Genomic DNA, 25,301 nt, shown 5'->3' on the forward strand with positions numbered 1-25,301 from the left:
TCAAGACTACCACTTGAGCCTCAGCACCACTTCCAGCTTTTTTCTGTGTATGTGGTACCGAGGAATCGAACCCGGGTCTTTGTGCATGCTATGCAAGCACTCTACCACTAGGCCAATCTCCCTACCCCTTTTTTTTTTTGCCAGTCCTGGGCTTGAGCTCAGGGCCTGAGCACTGTCCTTGGACTTTCTCAAGGCTAGAGCTCTACCACGTGAGCCTCAGCACCACTTCCAGCTTTTTTCTATGTATGTGGTACCAAGGAATCAAACCCCGGTCTTCTTGCATGCTAGGCAAGCACTCTACCACTAAGCCAAACTCCCAGCCCTCCCTAACATTTCTAAATGCTTTTTTATGCCTGTGTCTCATAGACAAGAAATTAACCAGACTCACACACTCCCTTCTGATTACAGAACAGAAAATGTCACCTAAAAACTGTGATGGGCAGGCTTCAGAAGTCTTGTGGCTGGGATTTCTGTGCCAGTGGGAGTGGAGGGATCACAAGAGTCTAACCTGTGGAGAATGAGCCCACTCTACAGACAGGGTGCCTGAGGAGCTGTTATAGGAAGCAGCTGATTAGTGAAGGCCTCAGGAATCATATCTGGTTCAATATGTTCCTATTCACTACTTCCTAGGCCAGCTTGAAAACCATCTTGGAGAGATAGATGTACCTATAAGAAGAAGCTAGAAATGAACTTCGTTGTTTTATGATTAAAAAAAGAAACTTTCCCCAGAGTGCTTATCATATTTCTTCCCACTCCCCTTTCATACCCCTAAACATACAATGGTTGGATGTGCACCAGGGATGTGTGCTTGCTCAAATGAATCATGAATCAAAAACATTTATGAGAACCAACTTGGATCTACTTCAAGCACTAGGCATTTTGTTTGTTCTAGTGCATGTAATCTCCAAACACCAATGAAACAAAGTATCCTTTGTTTTATTTTACTTAAAAGAAAATTTAGGGGCTGAGAGTTTGGCCTAGTGGTAAAGTGCTTGCCTAACACGCACAAAGACCCAGGTTCTTTTCCTTGGTACCATATACATAGAAAAGCCAGAAGTGGTGCGGTGGCTCAAGTTGGAGAGCACCAGCATTGAGGAAAGTGCCCAAGGACAGTGCTCAAGCCTTGAATTCAGTCCCCAGGATTGGCAAAAAGAAAAAAAAAAAAAAGGAAAAGAAGAAAATTTAGGAGGCAGTGAAGTGGTGACCTTGTCCCCAAAGAAATGTACTCATTACCTGACTTATATAACTATAATCTTTTGTACATCACCTTTATAATAACAATAAAAAATTAAAAAGAGTGCCAGGAGCTTGGCCTAGTGGTAGAATGCTTGCCTAGCATGCATGAAGACCCAGGTTCAATTCCTCGGTACTATATACATAGAAAAAAGCCCAAAGTGGTGCTGAGGCTCAGGTGGTAGAGCTCTAGCCTTGAGAAAACCCAAGGACAGTGCTCAGGCCCTGAGCTCAAACTCATGACAGGCAAAAAAAAAAAAAAAAAAAAAAAGCTGAAAGTGGAGGTATGACGCCAGTAGTAGAGTGCCAGCCGTAAGTGCAAAGTGTTAATTTAAGGTATAGCATGCTTAGGTTAGTCCAAGCCTGACCCCACTACTAGTACAAAGAGAAGGAGGAGGAGAAGGAGGAAGAGGAGGAGGGAGGAGGAAGAGAAAACAAACTCAGGCTTAGAGAGGAAACGCACTTTGTTCAGTGAGTGACCTTATGAAACTTCTTTTTGCCTTGCAGACTCGCCAGGCTACGCCTCATCCTGATGGCCCAATGACTCTGAATTTGGCAAGGATTCTATTTCCCAGCTCTCTCAGGCCCAGGACCTCCGGGAATGTGACCCTTTGCTGTAGCAACCTTTTGGAGTTGGGAAACTGGGGGCTGGGCTGGAGGCTGAGCAAACCGGGGGAGAGAGTGGGCAGTTCCTCTTCCCCAGTTCCCTCCCACTCTGTCTAGTTCTCCCTCTCTTCTTCTGGCAGCAGAGCAGTCTCGGGTAGCTCAGAGCCCAGCTGGAAAGTCCCTCAGCTAGAGGAGACCCACCATGGCACCCCTGAGGCCCTTTCTCATGCTGGCCCTGCTGGCATGGGTTGCTCTGGCTGACCAAGGTGTGAGACTGTGTTGGAACAATGAGATGGCTCTCTGGAACAAGGGGTATGGGTGGGTGTGGGTAACCTGGAGTTGGCTATGACAACTGATCCTCCCTCCTCGTAGAGTCATGCAAAGGGCGCTGTGCGGAGGGGTTCAACGCGGACAAGAAGTGTCAATGTGATGAGCTCTGCTCTTACTACCAGAGCTGCTGCGCTGACTACACAGCTGAGTGCAAACCCCAAGGTGCGTTTGGAGCCTGGGAGTGTGGGAGGGAGCAAGGGTGAAGGGGCTAGGATCCCATCTGCAGCAAGAGACTCCCTACTATTCTCTCTACCTGCAGTGACTCGTGGGGATGTGTTTACCATGCCGGAGGATGAGTACTGGAGCTTTGATTATCCTGAAGAGACCAAAGACAATGCCAGTGTCACTGAACAGCCGCAGAACACTTCCCTGGGCCCTAACCTGATGCCCCAGCCAGAAGGGAAGCCTGTATTTGAGACAAGCACCACAAGGCCTGAGGTGGAAACCACAAGGCCTGAGGTGAAAACCACAAGGCCTGAGGTGAACCTGGAGCCTGAGATCACTAACCAAGTTGCCTCAGGGCCAACAGCGGAGGAGGAGCTGTGCAGTGGGAAGCCCTTTGATGCCTTCACCGACCTCAAGAATGGTTCTGTGTTTGCCTTCCGAGGTGACTCCAGGGGCAGGTCGTGGGGTTGATGGGTTGCACGGGAACATCCTATCCCTCACACAGCTTTCCAACTCTAGGGCAGTACTGCTATGAGCTGGATGAAATAGCAGTGAGGCCTGGCTATCCCAAGCTCATCCGAGATGTCTGGGGCATCGATGGCCCCATCGATGCTGCCTTCACAAGAATCAACTGTCAGGGCAAGACCTACCTTTTCAAGGTGCCAGGCCCAGGGGCTGGGTGGGTAGAGGTCACAGTGGGAGAGGATGGGAGGACAAGCCAGTCCGGGGCTCCAGTTCATGGGTAGTAACTCTAGGAGGCTGGGGAGAGTCACTTGAGAGTGTAGGCCTGTGGCCTCTATATCCAACCACTGTCTTCTCACCCCCTTTCACCTTCACTGCCTCTTAGGGTAGTCAGTACTGGCGCTTTGAGGATGGTGTTCTAGAACCCAATTTCCCCAGAGACATCTCTGAAGGCTTCAGTGGCATCCCGGACAACGTGGATGCAGCCTTGGCCCTCCCTGCCCATAGCTACAATGGCCAGGAGCGGGTCTACTTCTTCAAAGGTACAGGGAGGGGTGTGGGGGGGAGGGCGATGGGCAGGCAGTCCAAGGGTGCTGGTTTCTTTCCACGTTCCCCTGGGGACGGGCTTCCATAGCTACCCAAACCTCTGTACCAGGAGCTCCCAGCTTTTGTCAACCTCTGACTTGTCCAGTCTTCAAGCCCACCCTTCTGATGCCAGCTGCCCTGCTTTTCAGGGAAACAGTACTGGGAGTACAAGTTCCAACACCAGCCCAGCCAGGAGGAGTGTGAAGGCAGCTCCATGTCGACGGTGTTTGAGCACTTCGCCCTGCTGCAGCGGGACAGCTGGGAGGACATCTTTGAGCTGCTTTTCTGGGGCAGATCCCCTGGTATGGAGGGAGGGAGAGATTTGGCTTCTGCCTTCAGAGGCCTGGAACCTCCTGGATTGCCAAGGGGGCTGAGATGGTGGAGCAATCGATCAAGAGCTATTTGCTCAGGCTAGACTTTGCTTCTGTTGACCTTTGTGGGGGGAGGCTAGACTCCACTGGGACCCCCACACCTTGGACTTTGTCTTATGTAGCCACAGGCAAAATCAGCAGAGGGAGGGGTAATGGCTGAGGGCCTGGGGAGGCATGGGGGAGGGGGCAGAAACACCAGAGAATTGGCAGAGGGGAGGACTCAGGAATGAACACTGAGCAAGGAAGCTAAGGCTTGAATGCTGGGGCTCTGCCACCAGCTTACTGTGCTTTGGGCAAGATGCCTAGATCTGAGGAACCTGCTGGAGAAAGAAGGGTCTGGCTTCCCACAGTCTCTTTATTAACCCTTTTCCTGCCACACAGGTGGTGTCAAAGAGCCTCAGTTCATCAGTCGGGATTGGCATGGTATACCTGGAAAAGTAGACGCTGCCATGGCCGGCCATATCTACATCTCAGGCTCAGCGCTCCGTCCCTCCCAGGCTAAAAAGCACAAGTCCAGGCGTCGCAGCCGCAAAGGCTACCGTTCTCGTCGTGGCCGTGGCCGTGGCCAGAGCTCCCGCCGGTCATCCCGTTCTCTCTGGCTGTCTTTATTCTCCAGTGAGGAAAGTGCACTGGGAACCTACAACTATGATGACTACAATATGAACTTTCTTGTGCCTGCCTCCTGCGAGCCCATCCAGAGTGTCTACTTCTTCTCAGAAGGTGGGAGCCCCTTCCCTCCCCAAAGCTGCTCTTGCCTGGCCTTTCCTAATGGCTCTGATCCCCATGTACTACCCAGCCTGTAAGTAATGAGCCCAGAAAGCCAGACGACAGTCCCCAGATGCACTTTAGATGTTTACTTTCCCTGTGTTCTTTTTCAGAGTGAGTATGCCCGATGGCCCTCACACACTCTCTCTGTCCTCTCTTTCAGACAAGTACTACCGAGTCAACCTTCGTACCCGGAAAGTGGACACTGTGAATCCTCCGTACCCACGCTCCATTGCCCAGTACTGGCTGGGCTGCCCGGCCCTTCGCCATGAGTAGGTGTCAAGAGTCCACACACCTGGGCCTCTCATAGCTCTCTCTTCCAATCTCCTCCTCCAGCCCTTGATCCCAGTTCAATAAAGGTCTCTCAGTTCTGAATTTAAGACTACTGTCCTGACTGGAGTGGGCAGACTCCTGCCTGGGAAAGGAAGCAAGCTGGGCCGTCAGGATGGAAGGAACAGAAATGAGCCTCATCGTATTGGATCCATGCTGAGGTTTAAGCCCTCTCTGTGAGCCAGGGAAGTTGGGGGCTGGGGAGGTCCTCAAGAGAGCTAATCTGCCTCCTGAGCTAAGTGGCTCCCATCAACCCAACAGCTGCACAAGTCTAGGGCCCCTTTGGTGATGACAAACGTTTATCAAACCATCATTCACCAGTCACACTTGCTTTACCGCTGATCTAGTGGGAAGGGAAGAGAGAGGAAGAAAAAAGAGGTAGTAGGTCTCCAGCTCAACCTGTCTATCCTGAATCTAAAATTTAGTTAGCTCCTGAGCACCGGAGGGATCATTTACTGGGCTCCCCACCCTAACCTGCCCTTAAGGTGAGCCTTTGTGTGCGTGTGTGTGTGTGTGTGTGTGTGTGTGTGTGTGTGTGTGTATACTGGAGCTTGACCTCAGGGCCTGAGCACTATCCCTTAGCTTTTTTTTTTTTTTGCTCAAGGATGGCACTTTACCACTTCTGGTATTTTGGTGGTTAATTGAAGAGTTTCATGGGCTTTCATGCCTAGGCTGGCTTCAAACTGGGATCCTCATATCTCAGCCTCCTGAGTAGCTAGGTTTACAGTCATGAACCACCAGTATCTGACAATTTTTTTTTTTTTTGGTGGGTTGTGGGGCTTGAACTTTGGGCCTAGGTGCTGTCCCTGAGCTCTTCAGCTCAAGGCTAGTGCTCTTACTACTTTGAGCCACAGTGCCACTGCCAGTATCTGACTCTTAACATTAAAAAAAGAAATTATCTTGAAGTAGTTGTACAAAGGGGTTTCAATTCAACATAAACATCTTTCTTAAGTGCTAATTGCATTTGTAAGCCCCTCTCCTTTTTTTTTTTTTTTTTTACCAGTCCTGGGGTCTGAACTCAGGGCCTGAACACTATCCTTTAACTTTTTCAAGGCTAGAGCTCTGCCACCTGAGCCACAGCACCACTTACGGCTTTTTTTGTGTATGTGGTACCAAGGAATCAAACCCTGGTCTTTGTGCACACTAGGCAGGCACTCTACCACTAGGCCAAACTTCCGGCTCTTGTGAGCCTTTCTGATTTCTAGTTCTTGGACCCTAGAAAGCCTATCTAGACTCTTGAGGCAGAAAGAAAGGGTTAGGTGGCAACAAAGCTTCAGAAGAACCCTAGGGCATTGTGGTGGTGACATCTGTTCCCTGTTCTATAGCCTGCTGAAAACAGATGGCTCCAGCTCATCCACTGTCCTCAGCCCCTTCCCATCCCATTCACCTTCACTACACAGCCCACAGTTGAGGGACTAGATTCCTCTTCCCCTGAAGGCAGTCATGATTTCAGAGCAGCAGCTGGCTGCTTGGGAGCACTGGAGGGATGGATTGCTATGGTTTACATGGAACCTGGGGAGGATTTTTTCCATGCATTATCAAAAGGCAGAGATTGCTGGAGGTTGAGTTTTAAGGAGGCTGGACCCAACTACCTTTGTGAAGCCAGTGTGGGGTGAGGCCATCAAATTTAACCAACTCACCAGAATTGGCTCCAACCTGCTCACTCACCCATCTGCCTGGCTGGAGTGAAGTCTAAGCCTCTCCATCTGTGGGCGGGGCCAGACTCACTGAATAGCATAAAACCCCATAGGATGGGTCTGGTGTGGGAACAGCCCTGGCATGGCTCTCTGGCTTTTTACTCTTTACCAGCTCCATGGCCAGTCCTATGGAGACAGCTGCAGGTTATCTGGTGCAGAAAGGGTGGCAGGGTGAGAAGCCGGGACAGAGAATGATGAGGAAGGTTGAAGAAGGTAGGAAATGGGAGCTGATTTTGAGAGTAGGGGGAGGTTCTTACAGTCTTGGCTTGACACCCATTCTGGCCTGCAGGCTGTGCCAGTAGGCTGGGTCCCCACCGGAGGAAGAGAACCACTTTCAGTGTTGGGCAGCTGCTGGAACTGGAGCGGGTATTTGCAGCATGGCCTTACCCTGACATCAGCACCCGTGAGCACTTGGCTCAGGTCACCCATCTGCCAGAAGCCAAGATCCAGGTGAGTTCATATCCCTTTGGTCCCCAAGAGAGAATCACATAGTCTACTTCTGGGTTTGACCTGCAGCACTGTCTTTCAGGGAATCCTGGTTCAGATTGTTTTTTTTTTTTTTCCCTCCTGTCCCAGTGGAGAGGTGCTGGAGCCAAAATAAAATCTCTTCATCTTTTCTACCAGGTATGGTTCCAGAACCGTCGGGCCAAGAGAATCAAGAACAGGAAGACAGAAGGCCTAAGCCCCAGGCCTGAGCCTATCCCAAACTCCTGTTCTCTTCCAGACACCTCCCAGCAGGCCTGCAAGCCCCAAACAATAGGCCAGCCTCCACTTGATACTAGCATGGCTCGGTTTACCTCAGCATGTCCACAGACCTTTTGGGTAGCTTCCAGCTTGGGCCCAGGGCACGGATTGGCAGGGGTTAAAGCTGCAGCCCCCTGGGGACCTGCTGGAGTTTCAGGGCTCCATCCTTCTTTGGAGCTTGCTACTCCTCAGACCTCAATGGGAAGCCTGTCTGACCTTATTTATGCTTCAGCCATTGTCGCCAATGTGGACCACTCCTAACTGAGGTCTAACTCTTGCTCTGGCTCTTGTAGCCAACCAACCCCATTTGAAGTAGACCCCTGGCCCATCCTTTTACACAATGGAGTTCTCTAACAGGAAGAATGTTTAATTCAGGGACCCCTCCCCCCACTCTCTTATGATCAGCTTCCAGGTCAGCCCAGATTCAAGTTCTCTGCAGTGATGGGTCTTGGCTACTATTACTAAGCACCCTGGCTCCACATCTTGGCAGGAGATAGCACCTGAAGGTGGAAAGCTGTTTCCACCTCCCCCACTAGGCTTGGTCCCCAAATCTTTTCACCGGTCTCCACATCCTTTCACCGCAACGGATGATCTGTTATGTCTGAGGAATGGTCGGCCATACTGCCAGGGCCCTTCAGGTTATTCCTTAACCAACTGCTAATGAGCCTAGGGGAAATCACTGTTCTTATTCTGGTTTGTTGGGGACCTACCTTTTCATGGTTTATGGCCCCCTTTCCTGATCTCCTGCCACCTGGACAAATTAATCAGAACTGTGTATGTGAAGAGGGGCTATTAAAGTAATAACAATAGGAGGCTGGAGCTTAGGTTGATTTAATTTCCACAGATCAGATTGGCTGCCCTCTAATGTGGGGCTAACCTAAGAGATCTGGGGTACAGGAGCATTCAATTTTGATATCACTGTCCTCTGTAATACCAACTAATCTCCAAATAAAACCAAACTCTGTACCTTAATCTGGATTGTTGTGTGCTGCAAATGAATGGGAGACAAGGGCTGCTTGCCTTGGGAATTTAGCTCCATCACCTAATCCCTAAATAGGGCCAGAGTCCACAGACCTCTGGTGGGAGGTATTACACAGGCTACTGCAAGGATTAGAGGGATGGTTAATTGGAGGGGTTAGGGCTCTGACTGACAGACCCCAGAGAGATGGGAGTATCTGCTAGAACCCTTGTCCTGCTTTGGAGTTTGAGATTAGTCTATATTGACAAACTCTGGCTCTACTGTACAACTATAACTCCCTGAAAGTCTATATGCCTGCAGAGCAGGTAGGTAACATTTGTTTCCAAATAAATAAATAAAACAAGGTTTCCTTGTCCATGTAGAGCATTAGTCACCTGACTCCTAATCCCATCCTTGCCTCTGCAAGAAGGGCCCTCCTCTTTGCCCAGTGGTGTTCTCATTACTTTTTTTTTGGTAGAAACCAGGTCTTTGGCTTCTCTATCTGCAGATGCTAGCATAGCACCTGACCCCAAAGAGCAACACTTTGTAAGAGCTTAGTGTTATAGAAGACTTTTAGCTCGAATGAGGGGGGTGAGCCCTGAAGTGTCATCTAACAATGGCAATGGGAAGATAAATATGATAAAATCCCACTACAAGATGCTCCAGAGTGGTCAAAATCTGAAGTTATGACACACCTAAATTTTCCTTTAACATTTGGAAGCCTTATTCAGGTAAGAGATGTAGGACCTTAAGAAATTATAGGCAGCCTGGTGCAGCATTGCAGACACAAGAAGCAGACAGTAGATCCCAAGGCTTCAGCACAAATTTCTGACCCAATGTTTACAAGTACAAGTTACTAAGACCTGTATTTCCCCACCACTGATGCTTCTCCCAACTAACAGAAACTGGCAAGCTTGGTGGAGGAAATGTCTATTGAGCTGGTGAGAATATAATTTGTAAAAATAAAGTTGGAGGTATGGCTTTACAGCACCTGACTACCAAGTGGAAGGCTGTGAGTTCAAACCTCAGGACTGCCCACTCCTTTTGATAAATTCTTTGAGAAAACTGGAGGCTCACACCTATGATCCTGGCTACTCAGGAGGCTGAGATCTAAGGATCACAGTCCAAACACACCCTGGGTAGGAAAGTCCATGAGATTTGTATCACTAATGAACCAGAAAAAAGCTGGAAGCGAAGGTGTTGTTCAAGTGGCAGAGCACCAACCAGTCTTGAGTAAAAAAGTCAAGCAAGAGCATGAGATACTTAGTTCAAGCCCCAACAGGAGGAGCATAGCTTTGAGAAAAACAAAGACTACATGAAGAATCTACTATTAGGAGAAGACCCTGAACAAACAACTCTCAGAATTACTGAAGTCTTTGTGTTTTTTGTTATTTTTCACAGGACTTGAAGAATGTACTGCACACAATAAATATTTATTGGATAAACGGCTGAGGCTAAACCCTTCAAACCCTACATAAGGCTAAAACCTTATGTAGACTGTATCACTACACCACCATTCACATGCTTTATGTAGTATCATTACAACACCAAGTTCTCAAAAGGTTAACATTACACAGAGAAAGTAGGAACACATGGAAGTCTCTGGCCCCACTTAGTAAGGAAGAGGTATGGCCAGTCATTTGGTCTCTATTTTGCTTGATACCATTTCCTTTTTGAAAAAGATAGCTACCTGGTTCCCAGTTCCACCATCTTATACCAACTTATCTTTCTCTTATTTGATATCTGTCAACAGTTCTTGTCCAACATAAACTGGAGAGTCTTCCTGCTTTCTTGGAGGTTTCTATTCTCAATTACAGGCTCGCACCAAAGATGTGCCAATTTTTATTTGCATATTGGTGAACTTGGGTAAATTCACCGCATTGCTAAGGCCTGAATTTGATTTCCTCCCAATGGAAAAACCCAGATTCAGAAGTACTAAAACGGACTAGAGAGGCAGAATTGAGGTTCAGATGAGGGAATTAACCAGTTCTTCCAGTTTTCAAGCAGTGTTGTAGTTTAAATCTCTTTCACAGCTTTCTGCAAGAACATCAAGTGGCCTTGGTTCTCTAACTGAAGCTGAGTACAAAGAGCCTCACAGGAGAACAAGACTCAGTGATTGGTAGTTGGGGACTGGATCCCCCCCCCCAAAAAAAAATCTCCAGACTTGACAGTAAAGTATCAGTTACAGCTCTCCCAACTCGCCTTCCATCACTCGTACCATGACATATAGCTCAGCCAGACCCACTACTGAGGCAACGATCAATGCAGCCAGCACTCTCTGGAGGAAGAAGAGAATTAGACTTTAGGGTGACACAGGACAACACCCAGATCTGCAACCCTTAGTACTACTAAGAACAGACAACCCACTCCACTCTCCCTCGTTTGTATCTGATTTGTCTTGGGATTCTACCTACCTCCACAACTGCAGGAAAGCTCAAACATGTCCCATGTTTATTGCATAAATATGTTTTATTTGTAAACTGTGAAAGTGTAAGATTGCACTTTCACACACTTTCTCTTTTCCACTAGTTCCTGGGACACTATTCCCTACCAATGCCTACTCACCGAGGCCATTTCTGTGAAGACATACTGGCTTCCAAGGTAAGTGCAGACGAAAGCAGCTGCCACAGTGACAATGAAGTTGAAGATGGTGATAATCAGAGTTTTCACTGATCTTACTTTGGGGAGAAGACAGGGAAGGAATCTTTAGATCCAGTCTTCTCCATGAGGCCCTTTTATTTCATGGCTGCCTCCCCCATCAACTGGATTTTCTTCAAAGAGAGAAATCTGAGTAGCTCAGCTACTATTGGGATGGGAAGGAGAGCCATGAGCAATCCCAGGGAGAGGATTCAGAAGCCTGGTTTCTTGGAACCTCACCTTGCTTTCCCAGGTCACTGAGTGTCCCACCATCTCGTGAATCCTGGGCAAAAGAAAAAGCACATGATTTCAGAATGGAAGCAGCTCAGCGAGCACAGTTGTCAAGTCCTGCCTGGAACCTGTATTCTTTAACACAGTAACATGGCATTCTACATGGATCCCTTTATCTAAGATCAGACTGACTTTTCTGGATCACATAGCAAACATTTCAGTAAAGAGGTTATAGTGTCTTAGTCTACCATCTCCTCTCCTTTTTAGGGTAGAAGCATGTCAGAGAACAGTATGGAAACCTGTCAGAAAAGAGTCCCTGAGCTGTGTGTGGTGGTACACACCATGCATCTCAGCACTCGGGAGGCTGAGATAGAAGGATCTTCACTTCAAGTTCAAGCCAGGCTGAGCTATACAGGAAGACTTTGTCTCAGAAAAGAAAAGAGAAGAGGCTCCAAGGCTCATGTCCATATCTGTAACAGTTAAAAGAGTTTAGTCATCATATACACTCAAGAGTCTCAATGAATGTGACTTATATTTGGCTTATATGAAACACAGAAGCCTGCAATAGTATACAAACAAAGTTCTCATGCTGGCTTTTTTTTTTTCCTTCTTTTTGTGCCTCTTTGCCAGTACAGGTTCTGTTTTCAGCCTCATGCACTGAAGAGCAGGCCCTTACCTGACAGGTGACATTGCGAGTGATCCGCTTATATTCTTCATTGGCCAGTTGAATCTTAATCTTCTCTAGCCGGGCAACTAGCTCTGGGTTCTAAAGTAGAAAAACCATAAGAGAAGAATGATAATCCTCTATATATTTTTGGCCACATAGTATATCATACACACTGTTTCCAAAAGCACGTACTGCTAAGGATGTCAGGAGATCCACATATGAATTATACTTCCATTGCTTTAGAAACTTAATTTTGGATCTGTTTTTTTAATGCTGCCAAATAGAGAAGGCAACACTTGGTTCCCTTCTCCCCAATCCTTAATATTTTAATTTTTTTTTTTTGACAGTCCTGGGACATGAACTCAGGGCCTGATCACTGTCTCTGGGATTCTTTTACTCAGACTAGGTCCTACCACTTGAGCCACAGCAACACTTTTGGCTTTTTCTGAGTATGTGGTACTGAGGAATCGAACCCAGGGCTTCATGCATGCTAGGCAAGCACTCTACCACTAAGCCACATCCCAAGCCCCAATCCTTAATATTTAAAAGACAAAATAAATGTGATGATTGGGTTCTCATGCGTTTGTGTGACATGTGGCTCCCTCTAAACCTTGTTATGACGTGGGCACATTACCCATCTGACATGAAAAAAAAAAAAAAAGAGAAAATTTCAAACCTAAAAGTTGATTAAGAAATTCAATGTTAAGGGTATCAATGTATGTGAAGTAATGTACCTTCTATCTGGCGAATATAATGTAACCCTTTTATTAATAACAATAAAAAATATATGAAAAAAAAAAGAAATTCAATGTTAAGGGGCCGGGAGTTTGGCCTAGTGGTAGAGTGCTTGTCTAGCATGCACGAAGACCTGGGTTCAATTCCTTGGTACTACATAAATAGAAAAAAAGCTAGAAGTGGTGCTGTGGCTCAAGTGCTAGAGCTCTAGCCTTGAGAAAGCTCAAGGATAGTGTTCATGCCCTGAGTTCAAGACCTGGGACTGGCAAAAAAAAAAAAAAATCAATGTCAAACTCAGCTAATACCCACTCTCACAAATTCTTTACATACCCGGGGAGGCTTCACAACCTCTGGGAGATAGATTTCACTGCCTTTTAGGAGTTCATGAAGGTATAGTGTAGAATCTGGGAAGAAAAGGTTTTCACTTAGCAAGTTATAGAGCTCAAGCTGAGGGACTTCTTTACAACAAAATAAAACATGGGTTAGTTCATTTCTGTGGCTGTAAGAGAGCTTCCCTAATTAGGTTTAGGTTATAGTGATGCTAACTACTCAGAAGAAAGTGCAGATATTCTTTCCAAGGTCCTTGTTAATTCCAATAGTTGAGTGGTTTACCTTCTGCACTTTTAGCTAGACTGTATTAATTCTGCCAAAGTACCTAAGGTACCACTTTGTCCTATTACTTTTCTTTAGAGGTAAGGGACCTAAGGTCCAGGGAGGAGAAATAACTTTTTTTTTCCAGGAAAGTGACAGAAACAAGGCTAGATCTGACACCATGCCTAGTCCTGATATTTCAACATAGCTTGTCATCTTAACCAACCTCTCAACAACAACAAAAAAAAAAAAAAAAAAGGAAAGAAGAAAAAAGCAGGCGTACACCAGACGAACATTGTTTTTTTGAGATGGAAAGAATTCCATCTTCACACGACTATTCCATATTTATAAACAGCACAAGATCACTATGCTCAGTTAAAAGGAAGAAATGGAACTTGGAACATGGTACTGGCGTTAGAACCTCGATCACCAGGATCGGGTGTGCAAGTGGAGAGTCATTTTTGTCATCGAGGAAGGGCTTCCACTGGAGCTGAGAAACGACTCTGTTGGTCCTAGGGGTTACGAAAAGCCCACGGAGTAGTCGACATCAGGGAGAGTACCGGAAAAAGGCAACAGGAGGAAGCAGATCTGGAAAGAAGGAAGGGAGCCGGGCCCGGGGACCTGCTCACCCCGTTCTCTCAGGTGCTGGTGCAGATCCCGTATCAGACGGAAAGGAACCAGGCGGCGGGGGTCACGGGGGCCACTAGGGCCAGGGGTCCTTTTCCTCAGCGCGGCCTCAAGCTCCTCCCGTAGCTTCCGAGGCAGCCGCTCCGACTCTAGCTCCCCGCCGGGGCCCAGCGCACGCACCAGTCGATCGCCGGCAATCAATGAAGACGCCATATCTAGTCGACTGTTTGGTCAGGTGATCATCCACTTCGAACTTCCGCCTTTCTGCGCCGGAAGTAGCTGCGACGCCATGGGGGCGGGACCAGCTGGGGACGAGGGGGCGGAGACACGCGCGGGGCAGTGTGGGGCGGGGGCGGGACGCCGCCCGGCCGCGGGTCGGGCCCTGTGTCAGCAGCCGAGCGGGCGCTCGGGCGGGACATGGCAGCCTGTGCGGCCCGGCGGGCCCTGGCCGTGGGCAGCCGCTGGTGGTCTCGGTCACTGACCGCGGCCCGAGGGTCGAGGCCGCTCTGTGCGGCGGGTGGAGCGGGGGCTTTTCAACCAGTGACGAGTACGACGACGCGAAGGCATCTCTCGTCCCGGTGAGGGACGGAGCGACGGGGTTTGGGGACCGGGCCCAGAACCCGGGGAGCACGTTCCTGGCCAGTGAGGAGGCCGGGACGTCAGGAGCCCCGGCGGCCAGGCTGCCTGCGGGTGACCGGAGCTCGACCTGGGAGAGGGTCCGGAGCTGGGAGCCGACGTGCGGCGCTGGGGACGTGCGCGGCCCGGGACTTGTGCCAGGACTTAGAGAAGGGAGCGCGGCCCGGAGCTCTGGGGGGGCACTAGTAACGCTCCCCGAGCGAATCTGCCTCCCTCGGCTGGGATCCCCAGCACCCTGTTACAAAGCGAGCTGCCTTGTCATACGGCCACGAGGCGTTTGATATCCATCTCCAGCCCCTAACTGGCTCCTGGCCTCCCTTGGAAAGATGCTGGAAACCAGCAGGCTTGAGTGTGGGCCCCATGGGTAGAGGCTGTTTTTCTCGATGTCGGATTGGGAAAGAGGTTTTGTGGGATGGAGAGGGTCCCTGTCCGCCCCCCCCCCCCCCCCCCCCCCCGCCTCCATGAGACAGAGATCAAATTGTGGAGGTTGATGAAATTCATATCTGAGGACCACCTAGAAAGATTAGCCTGTTACTCACAGCTGATCTTATAGTGGCTGAACCAGATAATGATATTAGAGAGAGGTGAAAGCTGTTTGCCATTTAAGAACCCTGTGAAAACTGATGTAAATCTGAACAAAATTACTTAAGATATTATGGAATAGATGTAATTCATGGAGCACAATAGAGATTGCAGAGATGATTAAACCCTTAAGGGCAGACTAAGGACTACTATGATTTTGAGGGACACAGAATTATGATACAGGACAAGTAAAATTTCCTTCCTTCCTTCCTTCCTTCCTTCCTTGACAAGAGCTCACTGGGTAGTTCAGGATGGCTTCAAATTTATGATCCTTTTTCTCCAGCCTCCCTAGAACTGGGGCGATAAACATGTGCCCAATGTCTGGCTCAGAGCAGATGTTATCTGAGCATCTCTTACACACTAGCTTTGAGGGGAGTTCAGGCTACTCATCAGACAGAAGCATTGCTCCCAAGGAACTTACTGTCTCAGTGGAGATAAGGCACAAGTAACTAAAATGTCGAATGGGAGGCCAGAAGGGTGAGTTAGTGGAGAAATGGGGCAAGGGGAAGCAAGGGTAGGCATGATAACAGGAATACTGAATGAAGACAGAAGAAAATGATCTGGGAGCAGTCAGATCTTCACCAAGCAGGGGTCCATAGCGATGTCAAAGGAGGAAAGGCAGAATCTCTGTGTATGCTGGCCTGGCCAAACCCACACTCACCTTTGATATCCACACTGTCCCATCCCTCCTGGCCCCTCATTATCTTACTAGGTTTTTTGTGGGTCATGGGGCTTGATCTCGGCCTGGGTGCTGTCCCTGAGTTCTTCAGCTCAAGGGTACCACCCTACACCTCAGCCAAGCCTCATTTTCCTTTTTCTAGAGGTTAATTGGAGATAGGAGGTTCTTTTGTGTCCAGGCTGGCTTTGAACCTTGATTCTCAGATCTCAGCCTCCTGAGTAGCTAGGATTATAGGTGTGAACCACCACACCCAGCTAGTTTTTATTTTTATTTTCCTGAAGGAGAACTGTTGGTTTCTCAGTCTTTCATTTGCTTGTCTTTTTCTTTCTTAATCAGCAACCGAGCAGAGGGCAAAGTGTTGGAGACAGTTGGTGTGTTTGAGGTGCCAAAACAGAATGGAAAATATGAGACTGGGCAGGTAAGTATTGGGCCAAGTCATTTTTCTTTTTTTTTTTTTTTGCCAGTCCAGGGGCTTGAACTGATAGCCTGTGCACTGTCCTTGGACTTTCTCATGGCTAGAGAGCTCTACCACCTAAGCCACAGCACCACTTCTGGCTTTTTTTCTATGTATATGGTACCAAGGAATTGAATCTGGGTCTTCGTGCATATTAGGCAAACACTCTACCACTAGGCCAAACTTCTAGCCCCTCATTGCATCTTCCCCCCCCCCCCGCCCCTATTCTGGGGATCAAATTCAGAGCCTTGTGCCTATTAGACAAGCATTCTACTACTAAGTGGTACCCCCAGAATGACAAGCGTGCGTGTGTGTGTGTGTGTGTTCTGGGGCTTGAACCCAGGGCTAGAGTCCTGTCCCTGTTTCTTTTGCTCAAAGCTTGCACTCTACAACTTGAATCAGAGATCTGTTTCTGCCCTTTTTTTTGGCAGGGTACTATATTGAAAATGAGAGACTCACAGACTTTTGTGTCCCGGCTGGCTTTGAACCACTATCCTCAGATCTCCTGAGTAGCTAGGATTACAGATGTGAGCCATTGGTGCCCAGCTGAAATTACGAACTTTTAAAAGCTGAGATTTTTCTGTTATTGAGTTTGAACGCCTTTAATATGTTAATAGGTTTCTTTTCCAACCTGTGTGAACTGGGAATTTTTGGACCACAGAAAGGAGAAGGCCAAGTTACAAAAGATTCCTTTGAGTAGTACAAGTTAATAGGATAAACTTTAGAAAGCAAAGCTTTGCTGGGTACTGATAACTCATGCCTGTAATCTGAGCCACTTAGGAAGCTGAGGTCTGAAAATCATAGTTCAAAACCAGCCAGGCAGGAAAGTCCATGAAATCTCAGTTCATCACTAGAAAAACAGAAACCAAAACACAGATGTAGAGCTGTAGCTCATGTGGTAGAGCACTAACCTGAGTAAAAAAGCTTAGGAACAGTGCTTGGGTCCCGAGTTCAACCCTCAAGACTGGCCCACTCATGCACATATACTCCCCTCCCAAACCTTTGATATTTTATTGCTAAATTGGTTACAGTGTGTTTAGCTCCAATGTGAGTTTTTTTTTTTTCTGTATCAACTTTGTTTCAGGTTCATTGGGGTAGAGTTAGGTCTCTTGTAGGTAAGGAAGACTTTTTGTTTGTTCAGTGGTATTTTTTGTATGCCTAAAATGGACCAGGTCAAATATTAGAGTTAAGTCAGAAAACACAGTAAACATGGTTCTTTCCTTCATGGAGTTTATTGTACAGGAAGTAATCTCTGATATGTAAATGATTGGTAGATTTATGGTGGACTAAATGGAAGAAAGGCTTCTAAAAGTCAAAGGTGTGACCTGAAGGCTAAGTGGAGTTAGCCAGGTACAGAGGGTACAAAAGTGTTCAAGTTGAGGGCCAGGAGTTTGGCCTAGTGGTAGAGTTCTTGCCTAGCATGCACGAAGACCCGGGTTCTATTCCTCGGTACCACATACTTAGAAAAAGCCAGAAGTGGTGCTGAGGCTCAAGTGGTAGAGCTCTAGCCTTGAGAAAAATCCAAGGACAGTGCTTAAGCCCAGGACTGGCCAGAAAAAAGAAAAAGAAAGAAAAAACAGAAAAAAAAAGTATTCAAGTTGTCTGGGTTGATCACAAAGTTCAAGAGAAAAATGGCAAGACTGTGAGCTGAAGTTCCCTCTGCCAATGCTACTTTGTGGATAGGCCCCACCTGGGTGGTTTGCTGGACTGCAGAATCACTGAGGCCTCTTTCTCTTGCCAGCTTTTCCTTCACAGTGTCTTTGGCTACCGAGGTGTTGTCCTGTTTCCCTGGCAAGCCAGACTTTATGACCGTGATGTGGCTTCTGCAACCCCAGAAAAGTAAGTTTCCCTGTCATGCTTCCTGGTGTCCTCAGAAGGAAGCCTGAGTTATGGCAGACATTCGTAACTGGGTCTCAGGCGTGATGACAGCATCCTCCTGGGCCTTTGAACCAGCCTCAGAGTATTTCTCGGTACTAATACCCATGGAGACAAAAGTGCTCTGTGACAACCAGTCTAACCCTCCTCTCCACTCCACACTAATCTCCATTTTCAGAAATTGTATTTTTCCCCCCAGTCCTAGGGCTTGAGCTTTGTGTTTGGACACTATCCCTGAACTCCTTTCGCTCAAGGCTAGTGCTCTACCATTTGAGCCACAATGCTTTCTGGTTTTTTCTGAGGAGTTTGTTTATTGGGGAATAAGTCTCATGGACTTTCCTGCCTGGGTTGTCTTCAAATGGCAGTCCTCAGATTTTAGCCTCCTGAGTAACTAGGATCACTGGCGTGAGCCACTGGTGCCTGGCTCAGAATCAGTATTTCCTGGGGCGTTTGGGGACCATCCTTCTGGATTAATCCTAGGCCTTCCCTCCTCTCATCTTTTCCTTTTTATTTCTTGATGTTAATTTGGCATCATGCCTATACTCACATCTCTAGAGTACATTACAAAAAAAAAAAGAAAAGGAATAGCTCCATAATTGATCACTGTCAGCCTTTGGGATGTGAGCGGCATAGCCCTGGAGACTGAGGTGGTGATTGGATTTGTCAACATGGCTTCTGTCCAGGAGTCATCCAGAGAAGACAAGTGATAACTACATGGGCCCTCCGGCTTCCATTGCCTTCCCTCCCTGGGAAGCAACTCTGTTGGGATAGAGTGGTGCTGAGTGGGTGCCTAGCTGGTGCCAAAGTCCCTTCAGATCCGAGACTAGTCTGTTTAGGTGGGGAGGTGGCAGAGAGCCAAGGCAGGCCCAGCTTCCACTTCTCTAAAATAATAAGGGGCTACTTCTCTCACCCCACAGAGCAGAAAATCCCGCTGGCCACGGTTCTAAAGAGGTGAAAGGCAAGACTCACACATACTATCAGGTGCTGATTGATGCCCGTGACTGTCCACATATAGTAAGTAAGCAAGGCGACTTGGTCTGGGTATCCCCTCTACGGGAAAGGACTGTACCCCAGTGAGCACAAAGGGAGGGAGAGAGGTCAAACAGTCCTAAGGCCAAGAAAGACATTGACTGACTTCTTGCCCTAGTCCCAGAGATCTCAGACAGAAGCTGTGACCTTCTTGGCTAACCATGATGACAGCCGGGCTCTCTATGCTATCCCAGGTAAGGAGTTAGCATCTGAATGGTGTCCCAGGAGGGAACTCAGATGTTCTGTCATGTGCTGGGAGGCATGTGGTGTTAAGAGGGATGGCCTGGAAGTGGCGCTGTAGCTCAAGGAGTAGGGCAGTATAGCCTTGAGCTGGAGAGCTCAGGGACATTGCCCAGATTCAAAGTTCAAATCCCACAACAATCAAAAAAAAAAAAAAAAAAAAAGAGGTATGGGCTATTGTTGCTAATCCTGCTCAAGGCCAAGAAATGTATCTTTTTTAAGTTCACTCCTCTGCTTTGTAAGTCTCCCTATCTCTGCCTCTGTGTGCCAGGCCTGGACTATGTCAGCCATGAAGACATCCTCCCCTACACCTCCACGGATCAGGTTCCCATCCAACACGAGCTGTTTGAAAGATTTCTTCTGTACGACCAGACAAAAGGTAATCTCACAACCAGGCCCTGGAGCTCACCCTATGATCCTGGCTTCTCAGAAGGCTGAGATATGATGATTGACGTTCAAAGCCAGCCTGGGAAGGAAAGTCCATGAGACTCTTATCTCCAATTAACTACAAAAAAGCTGCAAGTGGAACTGTGGCTCAAGTGGTAGAGCACTAGCCTTGAGCAAAAGAAGCTCTGATACAGTGCTCAGACCCTGAATTAATGTCTCCGGTTATGCACACACACAAAAAGTAATCTCACTTAAGGAAGCAGGAATGAGAGAGGACCTTCCTTCCCTCCCCACCTCTCTTTCTCTCTCTTTCTTTTCTTTCTCTCCTTCCTTCCCTTTTTTCCAGACCTGGGGCTTGAGCTCAGGTCCTGGGCATTGTCCTTGAGCTTTTTCAAGGCTAGTGCTTGACCACGTGAGCCTTTTTTTTTTTTCTGTGTAAGTAGTACTTAGGAAGTGAACTCAGGACTTCATGCATGGTAAGCAAGCACTCTACCAGTAGGCCATACTCTGGCCTGGGACTGTTTCTTCAATGAGGGTATCAGAAATAATTCCACAGCTCTGCTTTTCAACCTCTCCTTGGTCCTGTGAGGTGAATGCTTACTGTCTCCTTACAGAGATAGAAAGTGAGGCTTGGAGATGGTAAGTGCTAGGTAATATAGACCAGAGATGTGAAACCCGGGGCTTCCTTCTCTGGTCTACTTCCTCTTCCACAAGGTCTTACTGCACACTCAGGGCTTATTCTTGGTGGCAGCTTTGTGTTTTCTTCCAGTCTGGTTTTTGCTCTGTCAGCTAGGCACTACTGGAAGATGTTTCTAAGAGGAGCTGTGGGAAAGTGAATGCTATACTCTGGACTCTGGCTGGACTAATATGTTGTCTCTTGCCCCAGCACCCCCTTTTGTGGCTCGAGAAACACTACGGGCCTGGCAAGAGAAGAATCACCCTTGGCTAGAGCTCTCCGATGTTCACCGGGAAACGACTGAGAACATCCGTGTTACCGTCATCCCCTTCTACATGGGCATGAGGGTGTGTGTCCAACATGGGCATGGGAGGTCCCTTCCTTCAGGATTAAGTCCCAGACTGTGTGGTATCCCCATTGTGACTCCTGAGGTTGAGGTTCTGCTCCTGCATGCTCATATGTTGGGTGGGGTTGAGCAGCCTCTTGGCAGTGGCTGATACCAAGATCTATGGCAGAAAAGCCTAGGTCCTGGTCTTTTTTTTTTCTGCTACAGTGGGAGCCTTTCTAATGTATGCATACTTGCCTAAGTCAATGTGAGATGATTGTCACACTTTTTTGTTGTCGTTGTTGGCCATGGGGCTTGAACTCTGGTCCTGGGCACTGTCCCTGAACTCTTCAGCTCAAGGCTATCTCTCTACCACTTGAGCCACAGTGCCACTTCTGGTTTTCTGGTGGTTAATTGGAGCTAAGAGTCTCACAGATTTTAGTGCTTGGGCTGGCTTTGAACCACAATCCTTAGATCTCAGCCTCCTGAGTAGCTAGGATGATAGACGTGACCCGTGCCCAGTGATCTTCACACTTTTGAGTAGCCATTTATTGAGTGGTGTCTTGCCTTATTGTAAGCTAATCTTGGGGATACAAATACTGCTCCTGTCTTCCAGAAGCTCATGGGATATTTTGGCAGCCACTATACAAAGTATTTCCGTATGAGAGGGCTGTGGAAGATCAGGAGGATGGGCCCAGGGAGCACTGGGCGAGTTAGGACTGGCAGGGAGGATGATGAGAAAGCTGAGAGTACTAGAGTTGATTTATCTTGACATCCAGCCATTGGCAGTCCTGACAGTTTATGAAGGGGAGCTAGGAAGGACAGGAGGCTGCCTCTCTGGGCATGCAAACGTAAATCATCATCCCACAGACATTGGCAGCTTGGTCAGTCTCTGCAGCTTCCGTGGTGGAATACTTGGACTCCTTTGTAGATGTGTTGATTGAAACAGATTTGGTCTTGTGCTCTGGGGCTTAAATTCTTGTTTTTCTCTTCTAGGAAGCCCAGAATTCCCATGTCTACTGGGTGAGTGTTTCCCTCAGGGGAGTGGACAGCTCTGGAAGTGTGCCTGGGGGCCAGACAGGGCTGGGGGATGTCTGCCTCCTGAGCAACATTGGTGTCAGCTTTTGTTCCTTTTGCTTTCCACAGGATTCTAGATGGGCTTGCCCAAGGTCTTGTTTTTCAAACCTGACCGCTGTCCTTTATCCCATAGTGGCGCTACTGTATCCGCTTGGAGAACTTGGACAGTGATGTGGTGCAGCTTCGGGAGCGGCACTGGAGAATATTCAGTCTTTCAGGCACCTTGGAGACTGTGCGAGGCCGGGGGGTGGTAGGCAGAGTGAGTATCAAGGGCTTTCTCTCTGGCTACAAATGGAGACTGGCTGTGTGAACACAAGGCTTGTCCTAGGCTAGAAATCTTACAAGCCTGTGAACTAGATTGCCTATAACCCATTTCCCCAAAAGGCTGTGAAATGTGATCCTCAGATCTCAGCCTCCTGAGTAGGATTTTCATGTGAGCCACTGGTGCCTGGCTTTGTGTAGTGTCTTAAAACCAAACCTGACTTTGAATTCACTGACATGGAATGTGAGTCCCCACCACTCATGATTGTGTTATCTCTGCCTCTTCCATGACTTTATTTTTGCAATCCTTCTCTGCCTGTACCACTTTCTTTCTTAACCTTTTTTTTTTTTTTTTCTTTGACAGTACTAGGGCTTGAATTCAGGATCTGATGCTCTTAACTTTCTTGCTCATGGCCAGTGATCTACCATAATCTATGTATGTGATACTGAGGAATCGAACCTCGGACTTTGTGCATGCTAGGCAGGCACTTTCCCACTAGGTCAAATGCGCAGCAACCCCCACCCCCTATCTTGTTCTTAAGAAAGTGTCACAAGTAGTATAAATGCTGGGCCACATGCAGCAAGCACATCAGTAGAGGTTTGGAGAAACCAAGTGGAAAAGTGAGAAACAGGGCTTCACATTCTAGCTGTGTTTACTCTCTAACTTAGGGTAAGTTATTTAACCAAAATCTCAGATTCTTACTGCTGAGATGGGGATCACACATAATGTGTTAGGCTCACTAGACTTCACGCAGTGAAGACTTGCAGAGTAATTGCATGGTGCGTGCCTGTCCCTTAGTTCTTCTACAGGGGTGTTGGGATGTTTTCAGAGTGGATCTTGTGCCTAGCATCTTCCTCAGTCCCCTCAGTCTGAGGTTATTTTTCTCAAAGTCAGAATAAAAGACCCAGGCCAGTGGCCATGCTAGGGAGAAGCTATCCATAGCTAGGGCATTGTGGAGTGGTTGCTCTGGTGGGGACATCTGGTACTGAGGAAATGGCAGTCAGCATATGGTCCTAGTTACAAGGCATGTGATGCCTAAGGTGTGTGACCCATTTTGCCTGAATCTTTACAGGAACCAGTGTTATCCAAGGAGCAGCCTGCGTTCCAGTATAGCAGCCATGTCTCCTTGCAAGCTTCTAGCGGGCACATGTGGTAAGCAAATGTGTACTGGTGCACGGGCTGGTAAATTACAGCTTCAGGTTAGAGAAATGGGAGCTCAATGGATACATCTATATATCTCCAGCACTGGGAGGTAGATCACAAAATTCAAGACTAGCCTGGGTTACAGGCTTAAGAAAAAGTTGAGCTGGACGCTGGTGGTTCACGCCTGTAATCCTAGCTATTCAGGAGGCTGAGATCTGAGGATTGCAATTCAAATCTGTGAGACTCTTATCTCTAATTAACCACCCAAAACTGGAAGTGGCTCTGTGGCTCCAGTGGTAGAGCACTAGCCTTGAGCTGAAGAGCTTAGGGACAGTGACCAGGCCCAGAGTTCAAGCCCCACAACCGATAAAAAAGAAGTTGAGAGCTTGGCATGTAGTCAGCTCCAGGCCAAGTCAGGTTCTAGATGGTGTCTGCTATTCACGGTTGTATGGGATTCTGTTTGACAGTAACTTAAGCTCTCAGGGTTAAAGATTTGGCAGAGAAATCAAGTCTGTGCTGAGTTGCTCATGTAGTCATATTCCCACTAGTGTTTCAGGGAACCTCTAAGTGCCAAAGTAGGACTTGAGCTTCCTAGGCAGGTGTTCTATACTTAAGCCACGTCTTCAGCTCAATTCTTTCATGTAGGGCCAAGAGGGGCTCTTATATCTTTGGTCTAGTCATTCTTTCATTAGGTAGACAGAAAAGGGCTTAGACCTGCTTCATCCTGCTCTGGCACCAAGGGCATCTATGGTCACCCAGGTCCTTAAGAGGGCCTTGGCCTTGACTCCCTCTAAACTAGCTTCTCTCTGACCCTCAGGGGCACGTTCCGCTTTGAGAGACCTGATGGCTCCCATTTTGATGTCCGGATTCCACCCTTCTCCTTGGAAAGCAATAAAGATGAGAAGACACCACCCTCAGGCCTTCACTGGTAGGCCAGCTGAGGCCCTGAATGCCCAGGCTTGGCCGCTAAGAACAGTTGTCAACCCACAATTGCTGCAGAACTCTAATCTCTCCCCATCATGGGCCGCAATGGGTCTCTTAATCCTTTGCACCATTTGCATATGGGCCTCTTTTTTGGGGAAGGGGACAGGGACTGTAACTGTTTTCTTTGGAAGACCCACATAGGACTACTCCAAGGCTAGCCTCCTAAGCCCTGCCTATATCATGTTCCAGCATATCTTCCCACCAAGGAACTGTGTTCAACTGCACAGGCCTCAGGGAGTTTCCTGGCCTGTTGTATTGTCGGGAATGTGAGGTTGGTCAATAAACCAGTGCATACTTGGCCACCCTCGCCATTTCTGCCCCCAGTCTCATGACAGGTCTTCTGACCTCATAGGGGCCTTTGATTGCTTTTTATGCAGGGTTATTTCTAGGGAGCCACCATCTCTGCTAGGGTTTGTGGCGCCCTCTGAGACTGGAAGCTAACATCTCCTAGGGGTCACTGTGATGCTCAGCCAGTGAGAGCGCACACACTAGATTAAACTCTGTACTCTCTGCCAAGTACAGGGAAACAGCTAGCATCAGGGTTGGTGTGGCCTGGCTCTTAATTCTGGCCAACCACTGCCTTCTCTAGCCTCTCACCAAGCCTGGGAGGAGGCAGGCCAGGTCAGGTATTCTGTTACAATGGGCTTGCTAGTCATAAGCACAAGTCTGTCAGGCATCCACACCACGAGTGAGGAATTGGGCTAACAAGCTGCTTAAGGTATGGGTGGTAACCAAGTCAAACTTCTTCCTGAGCTGCTTCCAGATCTCTAAGCGCCAGAGAGGAATTGGGCTCATTTGTCCCAATCCTTAGGATTCCTTCTGCTCCATTGCCCTAGTGATTGTTAGAAGTCAATTCATTCTTGAATTAATATTAAATCTCAGTTCTAGTCCTTGTTAGTGTTGTGCTTAATCCTCTACCAGGGGCAACTTGGGTTGTAGGGCAACACAGTAGTCAATATTAAGGCCTAGCCAGCACACCAAGTCTGTGGGGGGGGAACAGAAATTAAGAATGGAGTATCCAACTCTACCTACTGAAAACATAGGTTTGTGCCAGTGTAGCATTATACAATTTTATTAGAAATTAGTGTTTACTTCCATCAATTAGGTTGAACCACAAAGGAATGCAGTTACATGACAAAGGAAAAGTTCTCTCATGTCAGAATCTGTGCCATCCTTCGGACACATACCAAATTTAATAAAACCCAGTCCTATGTTTTA

The 25,301-nt window shown here is 47.8% G+C and overlaps 4 protein-coding genes and 1 pseudogene across 4 annotated transcripts; 4 read left to right on the forward strand and 1 right to left on the reverse strand.

Annotated features, from left to right (window-relative positions):
- Nucleotides 1–1,969: 1,969 nt before the first annotated feature.
- Nucleotides 1,970–4,892, forward strand: Vtn (vitronectin). Its single transcript, XM_090350618.1, has 8 exons — nucleotides 1,970–2,105; nucleotides 2,212–2,331; nucleotides 2,429–2,776; nucleotides 2,854–2,993; nucleotides 3,182–3,338; nucleotides 3,531–3,683; nucleotides 4,134–4,472; nucleotides 4,681–4,892. Exons 1-8 carry the CDS (start codon nucleotides 2,042–2,044, stop codon nucleotides 4,791–4,793), a joined length of 1,434 nt encoding a protein of 477 aa, XP_090206744.1. The 5' UTR covers nucleotides 1,970–2,041; the 3' UTR covers nucleotides 4,794–4,892.
- Nucleotides 4,893–6,660: 1,768 nt separating this feature from the next.
- On the forward strand, nucleotides 6,661–7,974 carry Sebox (SEBOX homeobox). The gene is made up of 3 exons (XM_090351511.1): nucleotides 6,661–6,757; nucleotides 6,834–6,994; nucleotides 7,169–7,974. Exons 1-3 carry the CDS (start codon nucleotides 6,661–6,663, stop codon nucleotides 7,547–7,549), a joined length of 639 nt encoding a protein of 212 aa, XP_090207637.1. The 3' UTR covers nucleotides 7,550–7,974.
- Nucleotides 7,975–9,636: 1,662 nt separating this feature from the next.
- On the reverse strand, nucleotides 9,637–13,986 carry Vma12 (vacuolar ATPase assembly factor VMA12). Its single transcript, XM_090351667.1, has 6 exons — nucleotides 13,737–13,986; nucleotides 12,847–12,920; nucleotides 11,791–11,880; nucleotides 11,124–11,166; nucleotides 10,812–10,924; nucleotides 9,637–10,524 (listed from the first exon to the last, which is right to left on the reverse strand). The coding sequence occupies exons 1-6, from the start codon at nucleotides 13,945–13,947 to the stop codon at nucleotides 10,429–10,431; spliced, it is 627 nt and encodes a 208-aa protein (XP_090207793.1). The 5' UTR covers nucleotides 13,948–13,986; the 3' UTR covers nucleotides 9,637–10,428.
- LOC150051578 (small nucleolar RNA U13) lies at nucleotides 12,313–12,425 on the forward strand (annotated as a pseudogene).
- Nucleotides 13,987–14,090: 104 nt separating the features above from the next.
- Poldip2 (DNA polymerase delta interacting protein 2) lies at nucleotides 14,091–24,392 on the forward strand. The gene is made up of 11 exons (XM_090350619.1): nucleotides 14,091–14,312; nucleotides 15,968–16,049; nucleotides 17,827–17,924; nucleotides 18,878–18,974; nucleotides 19,108–19,183; nucleotides 19,501–19,608; nucleotides 20,503–20,639; nucleotides 21,614–21,640; nucleotides 21,828–21,953; nucleotides 23,029–23,108; nucleotides 23,917–24,392. The coding sequence occupies exons 1-11, from the start codon at nucleotides 14,152–14,154 to the stop codon at nucleotides 24,029–24,031; spliced, it is 1,107 nt and encodes a 368-aa protein (XP_090206745.1). The 5' UTR covers nucleotides 14,091–14,151; the 3' UTR covers nucleotides 24,032–24,392.
- Nucleotides 24,393–25,301: the final 909 nt, after the last annotated feature.

The sequence above is a fragment of the Megascapheus bottae genome, chromosome 17 (genome assembly GCF_031878675.1).
Source record: "Megascapheus bottae isolate mThoBot1 chromosome 17, mThoBot2.hap1, whole genome shotgun sequence".
Classification (NCBI taxonomy): Eukaryota; Metazoa; Chordata; class Mammalia; order Rodentia; family Geomyidae; genus Megascapheus; species Megascapheus bottae.

Excerpts from the sequence above, each read along its gene's own strand:
- Vtn (XM_090350618.1), top strand. The coding sequence starts at position 2,042 with ATGGCACCCCTGAGGCCCTTTCTCATGCTGGCCCTGCTGGCATGGGTT. Across the intron at positions 2,106-2,211 it reads GGTTGCTCTGGCTGACCAAG|AGTCATGCAAAGGGCGCTGT; the intron begins GTGTGAGACTGT and ends CCCTCCTCGTAG. Across the intron at positions 2,994-3,181 it reads GCAAGACCTACCTTTTCAAG|GGTAGTCAGTACTGGCGCTT; the intron begins GTGCCAGGCCCA and ends ACTGCCTCTTAG.
- Sebox (XM_090351511.1), top strand. The coding sequence starts at position 6,661 with ATGGCCAGTCCTATGGAGACAGCTGCAGGTTATCTGGTGCAGAAAGGG. Across the intron at positions 6,758-6,833 it reads GATGAGGAAGGTTGAAGAAG|GCTGTGCCAGTAGGCTGGGT; the intron begins GTAGGAAATGGG and ends TCTGGCCTGCAG. Across the intron at positions 6,995-7,168 it reads TGCCAGAAGCCAAGATCCAG|GTATGGTTCCAGAACCGTCG; the intron begins GTGAGTTCATAT and ends CTTTTCTACCAG.
- Vma12 (XM_090351667.1), bottom strand. The coding sequence starts at position 13,947 with ATGGCGTCTTCATTGATTGCCGGCGATCGACTGGTGCGTGCGCTGGGC. Across the intron at positions 12,921-13,736 it reads CCAGCACCTGAGAGAACGGG|ATTCTACACTATACCTTCAT; the intron begins GTGAGCAGGTCC and ends TTTTCTTCCCAG. Across the intron at positions 10,525-10,811 it reads TCTTCACAGAAATGGCCTCG|AGAGTGCTGGCTGCATTGAT; the intron begins GTGAGTAGGCAT and ends TTCTTCCTCCAG.
- Poldip2 (XM_090350619.1), top strand. The coding sequence starts at position 14,152 with ATGGCAGCCTGTGCGGCCCGGCGGGCCCTGGCCGTGGGCAGCCGCTGG. Across the intron at positions 17,925-18,877 it reads GCTTCTGCAACCCCAGAAAA|AGCAGAAAATCCCGCTGGCC; the intron begins GTAAGTTTCCCT and ends CTCACCCCACAG. Across the intron at positions 19,184-19,500 it reads GGCTCTCTATGCTATCCCAG|GCCTGGACTATGTCAGCCAT; the intron begins GTAAGGAGTTAG and ends TCTGTGTGCCAG.